The sequence below is a fragment of the Kryptolebias marmoratus genome, linkage group LG22, assembly GCF_001649575.2.
Source record: "Kryptolebias marmoratus isolate JLee-2015 linkage group LG22, ASM164957v2, whole genome shotgun sequence".
NCBI lineage: Eukaryota > Metazoa > Chordata > Actinopteri > Cyprinodontiformes > Rivulidae > Kryptolebias > Kryptolebias marmoratus.
Window position 1 is genome coordinate 1,866,666 of NC_051451.1, and position 16,885 is coordinate 1,883,550.

The 16,885-nt window shown below is 39.2% G+C and overlaps 2 protein-coding genes across 4 annotated transcripts in view; both read left to right on the forward strand.

Annotated features, from left to right (window-relative positions):
- Window positions 1–16,885, forward strand: part of LOC108249750 (1-phosphatidylinositol 4,5-bisphosphate phosphodiesterase beta-1) — a 55,630-nt gene that overhangs the window by 13,525 nt on the left and 25,220 nt on the right. For all 3 annotated transcript variants that reach the window (XM_037973367.1, XM_037973368.1, XM_017439326.3), the window contains exons 11-15: window positions 1,805–1,962; window positions 2,418–2,500; window positions 3,279–3,363; window positions 3,444–3,609; window positions 13,528–13,583. In XM_037973367.1, coding sequence (XP_037829295.1) covers window positions 1,805–1,962; window positions 2,418–2,500; window positions 3,279–3,363; window positions 3,444–3,609; window positions 13,528–13,583 — 548 coding nt within the window. The remainder of the gene's footprint in view (window positions 1–1,804; window positions 1,963–2,417; window positions 2,501–3,278; window positions 3,364–3,443; window positions 3,610–13,527; window positions 13,584–16,885) is intronic.
- Window positions 8,149–12,102, forward strand: LOC108249751 (zinc finger BED domain-containing protein DAYSLEEPER-like). Its single transcript, XM_017439327.3, has 2 exons — window positions 8,149–11,172; window positions 11,361–12,102. Exons 1-2 carry the CDS (start codon window positions 10,335–10,337, stop codon window positions 11,789–11,791), a joined length of 1,269 nt encoding a protein of 422 aa, XP_017294816.1. The 5' UTR covers window positions 8,149–10,334; the 3' UTR covers window positions 11,792–12,102.

Genomic DNA, 16,885 nt, shown 5'->3' on the forward strand with positions numbered 1-16,885 from the left:
GTCCATCCATCCATCCATCCATCCGTCCATCCGTCCGTCCATCCATCCATCCATCCGTCCATCCATCCATCCATCCATCCGTCCATCCGTCCGTCCGTCCGTCCATCCATCCATCCGTCCGTCCGTCCAAGAAACTTTTTTTAAGGAAGCAGGTAACTTCATTTCCTGACTGTCAGAAAATGAACTCAGGTGCTTCGAGGTTTATTCTCTCAGTTCTGGTACAAACAGCAGGAAAGCACAGAGTAATTAAGAGCACATATTGTTTTTTTTATTAATCCAACTCAACCAAATATGTTGAACATAATGATTTTTTTAAATTCTGCAAACACAGTGTGTCAGGGGAACATGCTGCTCCACTCAGCTAATTGTGATAGTTTTTCAGAGGCAATGAGCTTGGATTTCTTAGAAAACCTCTTTGACTGCATTTGCAGCAGCAACAGAAGGCTTTTATTGATGTATAATGTATTGTTTGACCCTAGAATACACCATGACTGTGGTCCCTGAACAAGAGATGAATTCATTGTTCTGCAGAACATCGAATCAGCCAACAAGCTGTGTCTGTTTCATATTATGGCTTTTTGTTACCCTACAAATGTAAATCTGAACCCACATCACAGTTAATAACCAACAAAGCATGTAGTTACACTGCAAGTGGGTATAAAGTACCTAGCCTTCGAGATCACACCAAACTGAAAGAAAAAGAATAACTGACTTTTTTTAGCTTTTATAACATATCCTTCAGCAAGTACTGATATTTTTAGGGATAGTATCATCATCAGTCATGTGTTTAAGTAGACCAGTGTGAGAAAACAGAACATCGTATGTAGGTATGGTAACGTTGGCTTGGAGTCAAGTCAAAAAGACGACCTGCGGTTATTATTTCATCTCATATGAGCTCAATAAACCCCAGCCTTTACTGTCAGTCCTGTTCTGTTTAGGTTCTGAACGTTTAGAGTAGCTTTTCTATTTAACTGCTGAGAAGAAAGCTGTTTATATCAAAACAAAACAAAAAGATCAAAAGCATTTCAACTTTTGATAACTGTTAATGGATGGAATGCAGTTTAATACAGGGCTGAGATGAGACTAAAACAAACCAAAGAATGGAAACAGATGAGATGATAATTGAAAAAATACAATTAGAAACTAAAACAAACAAAATCAATGCTGTAAAATAAAATCCAATAAGAAGAAACGGTGATAAACAGGGACCAGAACAGGATGAAGGTGAGATGAGTTGAGCCATGAAATGGGATGAATGAGACAGAGACTTTTATTACTGTGTTTCTACCGAAACTGACTGTATCTTTGCCAGATATACAGTAATGGTGTTAAAGTTTGATGTGGTCGTAGCCAAGAGTCCTCTTCAACACTCTGAAGACTAACAATTCCTACAACACTGCATGAGACTGAAATATGTCATTTATAAACTCCATCCCCTCTCTTTATAAGATGTTCTTTGTTTAAAACTTGGGGAAGATCGGTGTGAGGCTTTCTGCTGTGTCAGCAGAAAGTGTCAGCCCAAACATAAATAATCATGCTATAAACAGTGTCATGTTTGTTCACTGGAAATTTAAATCTTACTCTAAAAGAACCTCATTTTTAATATAATCCAGTTGTGTACTGAGTGTTCAGAAGCCTCTTTCCTCAGTTTAGATGTGTCTATTTGAGCACCACGGAAAAGAAGTGTTTGTTCCCTGTGTTCTACCTTTGGTTTAAAATGTTTGTTCCAATATTTAGATTATAAAAGACAAAATGTTCCTGTGACAAAGAGGTGGTTTTGTAGAGTTGATTTGTGTTTCTGCAGCGGGCCAGCTGGCGGGCAGCTCCTCAGTAGAGATGTACAGGCAGGTGTTGCTGGCAGGGTGTCGTTGTGTCGAATTAGACGTGTGGAAAGGACGAACAGCTGAGGAGGAACCTGTCATAACCCACGGCTTCACCATGACATCAGAAATCTCCTTTAAGGTACGCCCAGGCTTTTTGTTAGGGATTCAACTCCAGCATTAAGTTAACCAGGGAGTGAGTGAAAAAGGTTCACAATGAAAGACTGATATCCTCCTGGCATGCTGCATTATGACTTACTTCGACTTCAACAGAATGACACATTTTAATAAAAACTCATTTCTTTGCATTTCATAGAAATTGAACCGTAGTTAAACTGTGATGAGTCAGGTGTCTGTAAGAAAACAGTTCACAATCAGCTTTGGAGTCGTAGAGTTAATTCTGATATAAAAGAATGATCTTAAATAACTACAAGCATCGTTTAAAAGCTGCCTCTCCATGTTTGATTCACTTCTTCAAACTGCATTTTATTTACTGACTCTTCTACGTCTAAAGTTTTCATCTGGAATAAACAAAATTAGATCTATGTTCTTTCACTAATTTACCAAATATTGTTTGTTTGTTTGTTTTTCCCCCAGGAGGTGATTGAAGCCATTGCGGAGTGCGCGTTCAAGACTTCCCCGTTCCCGGTCATCCTGTCATTTGAAAACCACGTGGACTCGTGAGGATGCTTTAAATGTCTTTTATGTCTTTAATGTCTGAATGCTGAGTCAGCACTGCTGTTTAACCATTCATGTGCCAAAACCTTCAGCTCATTCCAGAATAGTGACTTTTTTTCTTTTTGTAACTTTCCTACTTTTCAAAATATTTAACTTTACTTAAAGTAAAACTTCCATAGAAGTGGAAGTTTAATTATCTTTAATTACATCAGAAACATTGTTCTCTTTGAAATCTGCTTCAGCTGTGGATCGTCTTGATGCTGAAAACATAAATATATAAATAAATTTCACCTCACTCCAGCATACTTGCTCTATTTTTGTGTTATGCTACAGTTTTCAGCTACAGTATTTCCACTTTAAGCTTTTAGCTATCCTTATGCTACATTTAGCTTTTGCTAGCATGTTACTGCCTTTACCTTTCAGCTAGCATTTTGCTACTTTAAGCTAAGTTTTTCAATTTTAGATTTTATCACCGGTTTTACTAATTGAACCTTTTATCTTCAGTTTGTCAATTTATCTTGTGGCTATATTTTTGCTAATTGTAGTTAGCTATATAATTGTAGCTTTCAACTAAAGGTTTTCTACTATTAACTTTTAGCTTCCATTTAGGTACTTTTAGCTGTAACCTATGGTTTTGCTCTTTTTATCTACATGTTTTCCTAATTTTAGCTTTCAGCTACGATTTTGTTAATTCTAGCTACATTTAGCTATGACGATGCTGATTGTAAATTTTAGCTTGAACCATTCAGCACTTAGCAAACACTCTGTTTTATCTTCCAGTTTGAAGCAGCAGGCTAAAATGGCTGAATATTGTCGAACCATTTTTGGGGACGCGCTGCTAATTGACCCTCTGGACAAATACCCTGTAAGAAAAGCAGAAAAACAGATGGCAACATCATTTCCAACTGTGTGTAGTTAAAGTGTTTGTGTTGTATTTGTTTGCAGCTGGAGCACGGTGTCCCCCTTCCCAGTCCTCAGGAGCTGATGGGCAAAATTCTCATCAAGAATAAGAAATCTCACAAACCCTCCAACAACACGGACACCAAGAGACTAATTGACCAACCTGCCAATCAGAGCAACGAACCAGTGTCTCCTAGCAACACCACAGGAGGTATGACACAATGACAAGGGAAATGCATTCAGCTGCAACAATCAACATATAAAATGGACATTAATTCATTTTGTGATTTGTCAGACTACAACAGCTGCAGGAGCCAAAGGACGTCCATGTTCCTATTTGTTTTTACATCCAGCAGATATTTGTCCTCACAAACATGAGTCACTGGTGTCATTTGATGATGAAGCTGTTCCTGCAGGCTGTCCCTGAGAACTGAGAGACTAGAATGAATCTGCCTAAAGACACCTTTCATATAGAAATATTTACCTCAGCTTTAGCCAAAGTGGCGCTAAGATGTCTCCACATTCCTCTCATCAGGGATGCCTCCATAATGAGATGGACATCCCAGATGACATCAAAAGCTCTGAGCACCAATTAAAACGAAGTGCAGAGGGAAATCAAGGAGCCATATTGACATGTTTTTTTGCGTGTGGAACTGAAGATCAGAGCAGACTAGGATTTGTGCTGCGGTGCAGACTTCTGTAGAACTTTAGGCATTAAAGTGAAGCCTTGTTTACACATCTGAAAGCTTCTTTTGGGTTTCTGCTCTAATCTTGAGGTTTTTACATTCTCGTAGCTGTTTGGTTTGCTGCTGGACAAGCTAACGATAACTGAACATTTGTGCTCATATCATGTCTTTCTGCAGATCTTTAACTTCAGTTAGTCTTTTTTTTCTACATTTGACTTAAAGCTTTTTGTTTACTCTTATTAAAATGACAGCTCATGTTCTGTGGAACAGTCAGTATCTTACCTGCAGTAAACTAATCTGAGGACGTCTCAGGGGGGGTGTAGCTCACAGCTCCTCAGAACAGAAACCATTCAAGATTCATTTTCTTCAGCCTTAAACAACTCAAACTCAAAACTCTTGTATCAACTTTGAGCACTACATGAGGTGTTTTGACACCTTGTTAGTTTTGCCTAAGACTGTTGTTTACTTTGTTGCGGATCCACATCTGTGTAGCTACACTAACTATCCTCATCGTGACTGCTGACGGTAGCATCTGCAGCTCTGAAACACTAGACTGTGAACAACATTCACAAGGGAACGTCCAGAATGGCTGGCAACATTCACTTCAAATTTAAAAATGTTCAAAAGAAAGTTTTCTCTCAAACTACCTGCATACTCACTGCAGGTGTCTCCAACCTGTCCCAAGAGCACAACAGCTGCACCAGAGCTCTTCTCTGACAGAAAACCTGTCCACACTAACAGTTTAAATGCATTTGAATGATAAATTGAGCTCATGAAAAAACATTTTGATCAATATGTCAAAGAACAGTTGAGCTTACCTTAATAACTTGACAGCATCTTCAGCCTGTGCTGGCTGTGCTGGCTGTTAAATTCACACTCTTTCCCTGAACATGCTCAATGCTTCATCCTCTTCTATATCAGATTGTGAAGCTTTAGAAGCTCTGGGGGTGTTGCTGCCCCCACTGAGTCTTTGTAAGTCTTACAGCAGGCCTGTGGGCCAGATGCAGCCCTTTTTAAATCTGTTTGCCCCCCACACAGCTGCCAGAATTCAAAACTGACTTGTCTGAAAATAATGCTAACAATATACACAAAAATAATGTTAAAATATACACATCAGTGTTCCTTCGAGTGTCATTTTAAGTTAGTAGTCTCTGGTAGATCCTGACAACAGAGAGGTGTATGTAAAGATGTACACCTGTAAGCAGCTGTTTGATTGGCCCATCCATCTGATCTGAGCAAAAGGCCGTAAGGCTGGAGTATGAACAGAAATCAATAACAAAAGTAGCTTTAGCTAAACTCACTGCAAGCATCAAGATGTCTCTGTCAGAACCAAAAGGACAAGATGTAGATTTAGAAACTTTACTATTTCAAAACAAATGGACTAAAAAACATTTTTGTTCACTTTGCTATCAGCAACTACTGTTTAATGATGTCACGTTGAGAAATAATGGAGTGGTAGCTGTTCTGTTTAAAAAATGATGTTGTACAACACTGCAAGATGTTACAATCAAAGAATCTGTTGTGCATGACCCTCAGCTATTACCACATCAAAGTTCAGCTCAATATCAGTAAAACAGACAAGATATAACCATCCATGTGTTGATACAGTGACCACCTTAAATTAGATTGACTCCAAAAGTTGATCAGTTGCAGATGTCAACCCAAAGTTTCATTACAATCTTTTCAGTGGTTCATGAGATTTTTTGGTAACGACAGACATAAGAACACACACACACACACACACACACACAAGCAAAACCATAATCATCTGCCTTTGCTTTTCAGCAGCAGGTGATAATTATTTCCTGTGGTCCTCAAAGCCCTAGAAATTTCTATATATTTCTTGCTTACTTAAATATATTGTTTAATGTTTATTACGGCCAGCAGCATTTTATGGGGGCGTGTACTCCAGTAAATGAAATCATAAACATGGAGGTGGTTGCCAAAGTGGGTACAAAGTGGGCCAAGGGAGGAATGATGTAAGTGCCCAGCCTAGAATACAGCTTTGCAAGCCATGCACACAAAAAGAAGCCTTGGTTATCTGGAAGAGCAAGCTCCACCTGCATGCTTTCACCATACATGTCACAAAGTTTACCCAACTACGTGAAGCTACCATTTATGATCAAAATCAACACGGCTCTGAGCGGTTTGACTGTGTTGTTGAGGAAATTTAATGAAGAAAAATGGAAACAGAACAGTTAGGACCTCCATGAACAAGTCAGAACTTTTCTCCAAAGGAGGGAAATTATATATTGAAGGTTTTTTGTGAAGAAATCCAGGTTTGTTGATCCTGCAGTAACTGTTGTTGGCAGCCATGGACCACCCACCAGAAAACATGGAGAACCAAGATCCATATGGACCTTTCTGTTTTTCTTTAGTTTAATGAACTTTGGGGACTTCAGGCAGCAGTCAGCTGTCCCATCAGTGAGGAGAGCGAAGTTTAACGTGGTTAACTGGCAGCCTTCACCTGGTGGCAGAGCTGGTTGCTTGTTTATGAAGCAGTAAAATGTTTGATTGTAACTAAGTGCAGCAGTAGTTAACAGTCAGTAAAAGCTGTAGAGCACAGGCTGCTGCCCACCATCATCTGTCTCATATCTGTTTATCTAAAGATCTAATAATAACTCTGCTGATCGTCCTCTGACGCTGTACTTTTTATAAAATGGTGTGGGTGGGTGTTTATATTTACATCTATTTTATTATTAATGTATTTATTTATTAACCATTATTTAGCCAGGCAAATCCTATAGACATCATAGATCCTGGACCTGAAGGCAGCCTAACATGAAACTGGAGAAAACCCATGCAAACATGGGGAGAACGTGCAAACTCCACACAGAGAGACCCCAGACCCCAGGACCTTCTTGCTGCGAGGCAACAGTGCTAACTGCTAAGCCGTCATGCTGCTTTTTACGTTAACATGAGCCAAAAAGGATAAAAGTCTAAATTTAAAATTCAGATGCAAGAAAACAAAAATAAGGCAGACAGGAGCAGGACTCAATCTGCCCCTCAGGAAGAATTAAACTCCAGACCACCGCAGCTCAAACTACACTCCTTCTGTCCTTCACATCAGTGGTACTGCAGACATTATCAGTCCACATTCAGCTGTTCATCTTTAATGCTTAAAGCTGATGTGGGGGTGCGTTTGGTTTCCTCATTATATAAGTTAACTGAAGATAACATCACACAGGTATGTGCTGTTAGGAGTTCCTGTTAGGGCTTCTTGTTTGAGTTAAGAAAAGGGAACAAAAGGAAGGTACTGACTGACATTAAGAATTGTTTACTAAAATACAGTCTAACAAGGACAATTTGATTAGGAAAAACAGCAACAAATATTTTTTAATAAGTATTTAAAAAAAAACTTCTGTGTAAGAAATTCTAACAATCTTGGAAAAACTAATTACAAAGTAAGGATGAAATGAACCACTGATACAACCTTAAAAAAACAAATCAAAAAGAAAAGATTTTCACCATTTCGCCAAACTGGGCTTGTCACCAGAACCGTCATCAGCTTTAACAAACTCACACAAGACAGCCTCAAACCAAACAGATGATTAACTAGTAGGGATGGGATACATGACCCAAAGCAGGAAGGACTTATTTGAAACCACACTTCAAGCTTCATTAATCCTCCCAGAAATCAGATAATCAGTGAGGAATGAAGCGTGACTCCCAGTACAGATCTGACTTTAGTTCATCTGGAGTTTAGACGTCTCACTGAATTTTACTCCAGACATGCTGAAAGCAGAAAGTCCAATAATTGCTGTTGTTGTTAACAGAACCAGGTGGCAGTGTTGTGGTTCTCGGATCCGGTCTTGGTCTCGAGTCCGGTCTCGAGACCATTTCTTGATGGTCTCGGTCTCGTCTCGGACTCGACCGCATTTGGTCTCGGTCTTGTCTCGGTCTCGGGCGCTGAGGACTCGGCATTTTATTTCAAGACCGGTCAAGACCGCAACTGTGGAAATAATGCTAAATCGTCAGAATATTATCAATTTCTTTAAGATCCTTATTTTTATTGGATGCACTACTGATTCAAATCCAAGCAATAACCATTCTCATTGGTAAATGCATGTTGTTTTTTAAACTGCTGTCCCGCCCACCCCTTTTCACCTTGCGCGGGCTGCAGCACTTCAATTGAAAGTCACAAGTGGTTGTCTGAGATGTCGGCCAAATCATCGGTTATAAAATTCGGCTATTTAAATCACAAAGAATATATTTGTAAAACAACATTGAAAAAAAAGCATACAGCGCAATGCAAGTTCTGCAGTTCTTCATTATCAGAGACGGTGGGGACTACGTCCAACTTTTATCGACACCTTGAAAGAAAGCACAAAGAAAGGTAAGCTACATGTAAAAGTGATGCTAGGAAAACTAGCTAGTTAACGTTAGCAATTTTCTCGGTATTGCTAACGTTAATACCGAGCTACACATATTAAGTTAGCTTAAGTTATATATGTATACTTTATCTTTTAGGGTGAATGTTCTCCTTTCTTATCCGCTATTTGCCACCTAGCTTGATCCACAAGTTATTGCCACCAGTAGTGTTGGCGAAAACATGTCGGACATTATTGATTTGATTTGATTTAATTTAAAGAAGTGTTGATTTGTGTTTTTCATGGACAACGCTGTTTTAATTACAGCTTTCCTGAATATGTCTCCGTAATTCTGTCGGCTTCATGAGTGGATCGCAGCACATAGGGGGAAGCAGAGCAAAAATAAAAGTCTGAATAGATAATCGTAATATATTTGGGTTCTTGTCTAATACTTTTCATGAAGGAGGAGACTGATGTGGACATCTCTACCTATGTTTATTAATAACCATAATAAGGTTACGTTCTTTAACGTTCTTTACATGGTTATGTTTTTAAAGTAACCATGACAGAATGTAATGGTTACGTCAGCATGTGCTGGCTTGTGCTGGTGGGTATTAGTAACCCCACTGTCTCTAAAGCCATTATTACTACCTAATAAAATAAATATATGTATAATTTATTAATGTTCCAAACCTGATTTGCTTAACCTTAAATAAGTAGTATTTTCTTGCATTGGTCCTACAATTAACATTATTAAGGGAAGTAAGCAAATACAGTTAACCTTGAGAGGCTGAGTCGACTGGACATATAATAACTTGTTCCTAAGTTCTTTTTTTTCTTATGAAAAACAATTATGAGACAGACAACAAAAAGCTATGTAGTTAATAATAAGTTACATTGACCTTAGTTCATGTCAGCTGGATATAGCTCCTGACATTGAAGATAAGATGTGGAGGTGATGCTCCGTTGTTTGGCTGTGGGAACTAGTTTATAGATATAAGCAGAGAGTGAAGAGACTAAGTGATATGTCTCACCTTATGAAAATTACTAAATTAGTTGCTTTGTATGGATATAGGCAAATTACTTTTAGAGACCACATTTTTATGTTACCATTTACAATTTCAGGTCAATAAGTAACATTTTACCAGTTCACTCTGTAGGGTTCATACCATATCAGTCATTTAAATTGTTTATCCATTTCAAAATGTGATGGCCAAAATACCATTGATTTGCATTTTGTTTACCCACATGCGTTTCTATGCAGTAACACTACATTACACATATTTGACATGTATTTGTAAAGTTCCTACTTATTTTTAAGGTTGTTTTTTTATGTAATTGATGTTCATATGACCAGATAAACTGATTTCTATGTCCTATTTATTAGGTTCCTGGAATACAAGGCAGGGCAACAGAGTGATGTCACACAGCCAACAATATCGTTATTTACACAGAAAGTCCAACTCTACAGCCCACAATCGCCAAGGCAGCAAGCCATCAGTGAAGCCATTGTTCAAGATTTGATCATTGGATGTTGTCTGCCCCTCTCACTCGTGGAAAATGGGCACTTTAAACACTTTCTTGAAGTCCTGGACAGTAAATACACACCTATCTCTAGAAAAACAGTTTCTGAGAGACGAATTCCAGAATTGGTCAGAAAAGTCAAGGAAACTGTCTTGGAGAAACTGAAGACCCAGCGGTCTGTGTCATTAACAACTGACCTCTGGTCTGATCGCAGGCTGCGCTCTTTTCTTGGGGTGACTGCTCATGTGTGCTACAAATCTAAAGATTCGTATGCACTTGGATCCTACCTGCTGGACTGTAGGCGTTTTACAGGGAGGCATACTGGAGAGCACATTGCGTCTGCCTTTGAGGAAATCACCGAGGAATATGATATTCGTGACAAAATTAGCTATATCATAACAGACAATGCAGCCAATATGAAATGTGCTTTTAAAGTACACATGCCCCAACAGCAATCTGATGACAGTGACAGTGAAGAGGATAATTTAGATGACGAGCACTTGTGGGAGGACATTAATTCAGAGGAAGACATTGACTTACCATGGTCATCTGGCGAACGTCTTTCCTGCTTTGCACACTCTCTCCAGTTAGTTGTGCATGATGGTATGAAGGAGGTCAAGACCATTTCTCGCACTATAGCAAAAACATCAAAGTTTGCAACCCTTTTACATAGCAGCTCGCAATTTAAAGATAAGTTTGAGGCTGCATTTGGCACCAATAAAAGTGTTCCAGCTGCAAATTCAACTCGTTGGAACAGTACATTTAAACAAGTACAGGCCCTTACAACTCTAGAACACAAATCACTCAGTGAAATGTGCAGCAAAGACTATGAGGATGTGGTGTTCAGTGCGCGGGAGTGGAACCAACTAAAGGAGCTGTGTGTAGTCCTTTCTCCATTTGCTGAAGCAACAGAGCTGACCCAAGGGGAAACATCAGTGACTATTAGTATGGTGGTTCCAACTGTGCTGGACTTGAACACACACCTCCTCAAGATGGAGGAGACCCGCATGCAGTGCCAGCCGTTGGTCAGAGCCCTCCAGCAGTCTCTGGCGAAAAGATTTTCTGGAATCTTTACAAAAACAAACATGGCCAAAGACAGCGGAAGAGAGGAACCTTTTAACCATGACGTGTACTTCTTTGCTACCATGCTGGATCCACAGTTTGGCTTAAGCTGGGTGGATTTAGATGTTACCAACAGAGGAAATGCAGTGTCGGTGAAGAAGTTCAGAGATGAACTTAAGAAGACACTGACAGGTTGGTATGCATTTTCTTTGCTGGAAAAAATGTCTTATTTGCAAAATTATAAATCTTAAAATGTTTCAAATTTGTAGCACATAAAGTCTTAAACATAAAGTGGAATTTATAGTCTTTTGTCATCAACATTATCTTGTACACTCAAAGTTCTTGAAAACTAACACAGTCATCGTGTTTGTGTTTTTCAGACACATTGATCCTTGGGGTGGAGAACATGACGGACAGTACAGATGATAAGTGCTCAGAAGCCAGGAATGTGGATCCAACCAGTGATTCACCACCAGTCAAATGCCCTCGACTTCTGTCACGCTACAAGGCACATAAGAAGCACAGGTCCTCTGTCCAGGATTCAAGTATTGCAACCCAATTAACCAAATACTTCAATGATATTAAAGACTGTGACAGTGACAATGCTCTTGCCTTCTGGGGAGAAAACCAGTCCAAATATCCTCAACTGCACAATTTGGCTTTGAAAGTGCTATCCGTCCCTGCCTCCTCTGCACCAGTGGAAAGGGTTTTTAGTCGAGGAGGCATTGTAATGAGACCCCATCGTGCACGTTTAGGTGCAAAAATGCTGCAGTCTCTAATTTTTCTGAAGTGCAATGAAACCTTACTTTAAACTAATTTTATGTATCACCTACTTTATTCTGAACACTGTTCAACTACATGGTTATCCTTGTTCTCGAGTTTTGCCATTGAAGTTTTCTAAAGGTTTGGCATATTATGAAACTGCTTCCAGTTGAGTAATTTTATTTTTGAAACACATGCAGTTGGGCCTCTGAATGTCAGATTTCTTTATTATGTATGTTATGTATAAGTAGCTACAATCATTCAACAGCAGAGTTAAGGATGCAGTATGTAACTTTGATAAAACAAAAAATATCTTTATAAAAGTTATAGTTATAGTTATAGTTTTTTTTACATATTTAAGTCACTATGTTGTGACAGAATGTTATCAGACAGACAAGCTGTGAAAAAATTGAGCTCCTCTGCCTTTTCTCCATGTTCCCAGTGCTAACTGGAGAAATGCACTGCTTGGTCAAAAACAAAACATCTGATCCAGCAAAATGGTCTTAGAACTGACAAAAGTCAGTCAGGTTTTTGTGCACGTATTTCAGTGGGGTTTGTATTTCTGCAGATGGCAGTAGTAGCTCAGGGAGGAAGTGAAGGAGATCAATCTTTTTTTCAACAAATTATCTGTCTCATAACATATTGTCACAACTTGGTGACAGATACAGATTTATTTAAGAAAAGTTATATAAAGTAGCTTTAATCTGTACATTTGAGAAAAAAGGAGTGAAATTATTGCCATTTTTTTCAGTTTTACACATTTGCACATGGTTTTGAAATAGCACATTTAAAAACAATGTACTGTTCATGAAAGGCAGAGAACATACTATTTTGATCGACTTTGATTGTTTGAAATTCTGTGATTACTGCACAGAAGTACTAAATAAAGATGTTTATGTTTATTCCAATTCTGTGTGTCAAATATCTCTAGGTGTTTTTACGTGAATGTGGGTCTTTTAGATCAATTTAAGTGATTTTGATCATGTTTCACATTTTATTGTCACATACTGGCGCTGGTCTTGGTCTTGACTCGGTCTCGACTTCCCTCGGTCTCGGTCTCGACTTGGTCTCGGACCCTAAAAGTCTTGGTCTTGTCTCGGTCTCGATAGACTCTGGTCTTGGTCTTGTCTTGGTCTCGGGTTAGGTGGTCTTGAACACAACACTGCCAGGTGGAAATAAATACATAAAAACAAAGAAGCTGTGGAGTTTGTCAGACAGTTCATCTTGTTGTCATGTATCCCAGTTTGAGCTCTTTATAAACAGAAACGAAGCTGCTCTCCTCTGTGGGTTATTGGTTGGTGACTGTAGAGATTCATCAATGAGCAAAAAGTAGATATTTACCAACGTAGTACTATTTTTTAATTAGTTTTAGACATTTTTTATTACATGACAGTATTTTAAAATCACAGACCTGTATCTTTTGAAGGTGTTTTTGAGTTTAATTCCTTGAAACTCCTTGAATTTCAGGTATTTCATTTGGCACAATTTCACTCTTTATTGGTTTCTGCTCTGAGCAGCTGTTATCTCTACACTTCTCTGAGAATCTCTCTGATTGTCCAAACTGAGGTCGCTCTGACCGATGTTTGCTGCAGGTAAGATGCTGAATGCTCAAAACGATTCCACATAAAGCAAACCATTTCATATGTGAAGGTATTTTATTTGTGGTCGGGTTCACCATCTTTACTGTCAGCCAAATGCACAGAGTGGTGTTTCATTCTGGTCCTAAAGATAAATGAAAAGGGAAAGTGGAGAAGGATATAATTAAGACTTATTTAATTCGAACAGAGATGGAGGCTGAGAGTGAGGAAGATGATGATGACGAAGATGATGATGGTAAAAAGGTCAGTGGTGACATTATCCGGAGCTGACAGAGTCCCCCTCACTGCTGTCGTCCTTTGTTACTGTTCACACATGATGTGTGCTTTCACAGCTTCGTTGGTTTGTTCTACATGTTGGTGTCACTGTTGATCTTGTTGTGAACATTTGCTGCTTTTGGCCATGAAATGTGCTTCATGTTTTCTGAAGTTGTTCTTTATTTATCATCTGTAATGATCCCACTGTTTCATTGTGTTTCGTTTGTTTTTCCTTGGTCTTCAGTGCGTGCAGTTAAGCTTTAGCCCCACAATGACACTTACCTAATGTTCAATGTTAATTAAAAGGAAACAAACGATTATATTCATTCAGAATCTGTTTTTCATCCCTACACATTTGGTTTTGCAACACAGACACATCCAAAGTAAAGCAACTTATATTTCCCATCCACATCTCCAACACAAACCGTTTATGTAGATTCTCTTTCATGTTTCAGATGTTACGTAATGTCAGACTGGGATAAGGAGAAAGCTCCAGAGTTCTGGTATGCTGTAGTACAGTGGTCTCCAATCCTGGTCCTCAGGGCCACTATCCTGCATGTTTTCCTTGTTCCTCTGCTCCAACACACCTGATTTGAATCAGTGGGTGATTAACAGGCTTCTGCAGAACATGAAGAGGTGATTTAACCACTGAATCAGGTGTGTTGGAGCAGAGAAACAAGGAAAACATGCAGGATAGTGGCCCTCGAGGACCAGGATTGGACACCCCTGCTGTAGTACTTTGAGGTTTCTAACCTGAAAAACTGCAGCACTGAACAAGCTTTGTGAGGACCGGAGGCCATCAAGCAGGTTTGATGGAGCTGCCTCTGGAGAGACAAAAGATTTTATATGAAGCAAAAATAAGCATACACTTAAACAATAATAATATCTGAAGTTTAGCTCAGATGTTAGCCTTAGCTCAGTTTATGCTTATCACCAATACGGTTCTTAGACTTGTTGGGGATCCGGAATTTGACATGAAAAAAACTTTACTTTAGATTTAAGGAGCTTGTTTACATAATTAAATGTAAACAAATCACCAAATAAAGTATGGATTAATAATGTCAGTGATGTTACAGAAGAAAAAAGATGAGCCACCAAAAATATGTAATAAAATAAATAAAAAGAAAGAAAGTAAGGCAAAAGAAAAGTATGAGTTTATACCAACAAGTCTGTTTGTTACAAACCCCAGAAAATAAAATAATGTGAATGAGGACACAAACCAGTCACAAAGCAAAGAAATGGAGCATTCAACCATTTATAGGGAACTCTCCACTTCCTAAAGCTTTCCTCTTCTGTCATAGAAACATTTTGCTTCCAATCCGGGAGTTTTTTTGTGGGGGGGAGGGGGGTTCCAAGCTTTAAACTGCATAAGATGCTCCATTTATGCAGCTAAATTCACAAGCAGATTAATCTTTCTCCCCTCCCTCTTGAGGATCATTAGGGTTTTGTTTGCCTGTCTCTCCACAGAGGGGAGGAGACTCAAGGGCAGACCCAGAACTTGCTGAAGAGATTATGTATCATGTCTGGTCTCAGAACACCTACTGATAAGTGGTAGTAGAGGAATTGGTGGATAGCTAACAATAGAGAAGCTTTGGTCACAATTAAAGTAAAACTGACTGGGTATCAGGCTTAAGGCTCCTTTGTAAGTTTTAGAAAGCTGAATTCTGAGACCTCCTTTGTTTAAAGTTGTTTTTTCTCATTTAAATTATATGGCTTCCTTTACCTCCCTTCTCTAACCATCTGTCTTCTTTATCCAAGTTATGAACATTTTGGTCCTCAAAAGAGTGACTCTTTTCCCAGAGGAGGTGATGCACAGCTGGGTTTTGTCCTGAGCTGGCTCTCCTGTGTTGATCCATGCATCGGTGGAGAGGCTGTTTGGTTTCTCCAATATGGAGGTCTGGACTGCAGACACCACATTTCTCTGTTTGTTTGGGTGTTTTGTCCTTTGGATGGACCAGTCTCTGTCTGAGAGTCTTGTTATATTTGAAATGTACCTGGATGTTGTGTTCGGAGAAAAGCCTTCTGAGTTTCTCAGATACTCCAGCAACATATTCTTCTGTGTTTGTTCTTCTTATCCTCCCTGTTCAGTTCTGTGGAGGGTTTTCCAGATTTCCTGGCTGATTTCACAAAAGCCCAGTTAAGATATCCACATGTTTGGAGAGCTTTTTTGATGTGTTTCTGTTCCTTTTCCTTCCCTTCTGTCCTCGTGGGGACATGTTTGGCCCGATACTGTAGAGTTCTGATGACAGAAAGTTTGTGTTCAGTCAAACCAGATGTATTCTGTGTGGGATGCTTTCCTGTAAACTGCAATATTTAGATCTCCATCTCTTTCCATGTGCAGCAAACAGTCCAAAAAAAGGCAGCTTGTTGTTCTTGGTATCCTCTCTGGTGAACTTGATGTTGTCAACAGAGATGATTTGTCTGGTGAAAGCTTCTACTTTCATTTTTGACTCAGGTATCGTTCACATATCTGAACCAGTGACTCGGTGTTGTTCCCTCGAGGGAGTTCATGGCTCTCTTTTCTACTTCCTCCATGTAGAGACTGGTCACAAAGGGTGACACTGTAGATCTCATGACACAACCATGCTTCTGTCTGTAAAAACTGTCATTATATTTGAAATAAGTGGTGGAAAGACGGACGTCCAGCATGGTCAGACCTGATCTGGGGTAAAATTGGTCCTGTTTAGATCATTATCTTGCTGAAGTCGTTTCTGGTGGTTTCCACTGCTTCGGATGTAGGTATGCAAGTGAAAAGTGGAGTGACACCAAATGATACAGGGTTTCTCCTGGAGCCAGCGTCAAATGTTGAACTTTGTTTGCAAAACCCATGAAGTTCTCTATGTGATGTGGTGTGTTTCCTATCAGAGGAGCTAAAATACCAGCAAGATGTTTTACAATATTATATGTCACTGAGTTTTAGCTGCTGACGGTGGGTCTGAGTGCTGTTCCTTCTTGTGTATTTTAGGAAGTCCATATAAACATGGAGTGGCTTCCGTGGGTATAATCTGTGGTAAGATGATCGATTGAAGACTTTGTCCTTTTCAAGTTTTTGGGGAGTCTGTGACCTTGTAGCTGCTTGTTGGATTCCTCTTCAAGGTCTCAAAGGTGGGGCTCTTTCTCAGTAATGTAGTTATTTTTTCCTGGTATTCAAAGATGTTGAACACCACTGTGCATCTTCCTTTGTCTGATGGCAAAATAGTGATGGTTTGGTTCTGACTGAGAGGTGTTATAGTGTTACTTTCTTGTGGTGTAAGATTTGAAGGAGGCAGCTTGGCACCCTTCATTCTGAG

Excerpts from the sequence above, each read along its gene's own strand:
- LOC108249751 (XM_017439327.3), top strand. The coding sequence starts at position 10,335 with ATGAAATGTGCTTTTAAAGTACACATGCCCCAACAGCAATCTGATGAC. Across the intron at positions 11,173-11,360 it reads ACTTAAGAAGACACTGACAG|ACACATTGATCCTTGGGGTG; the intron begins GTTGGTATGCAT and ends TGTGTTTTTCAG.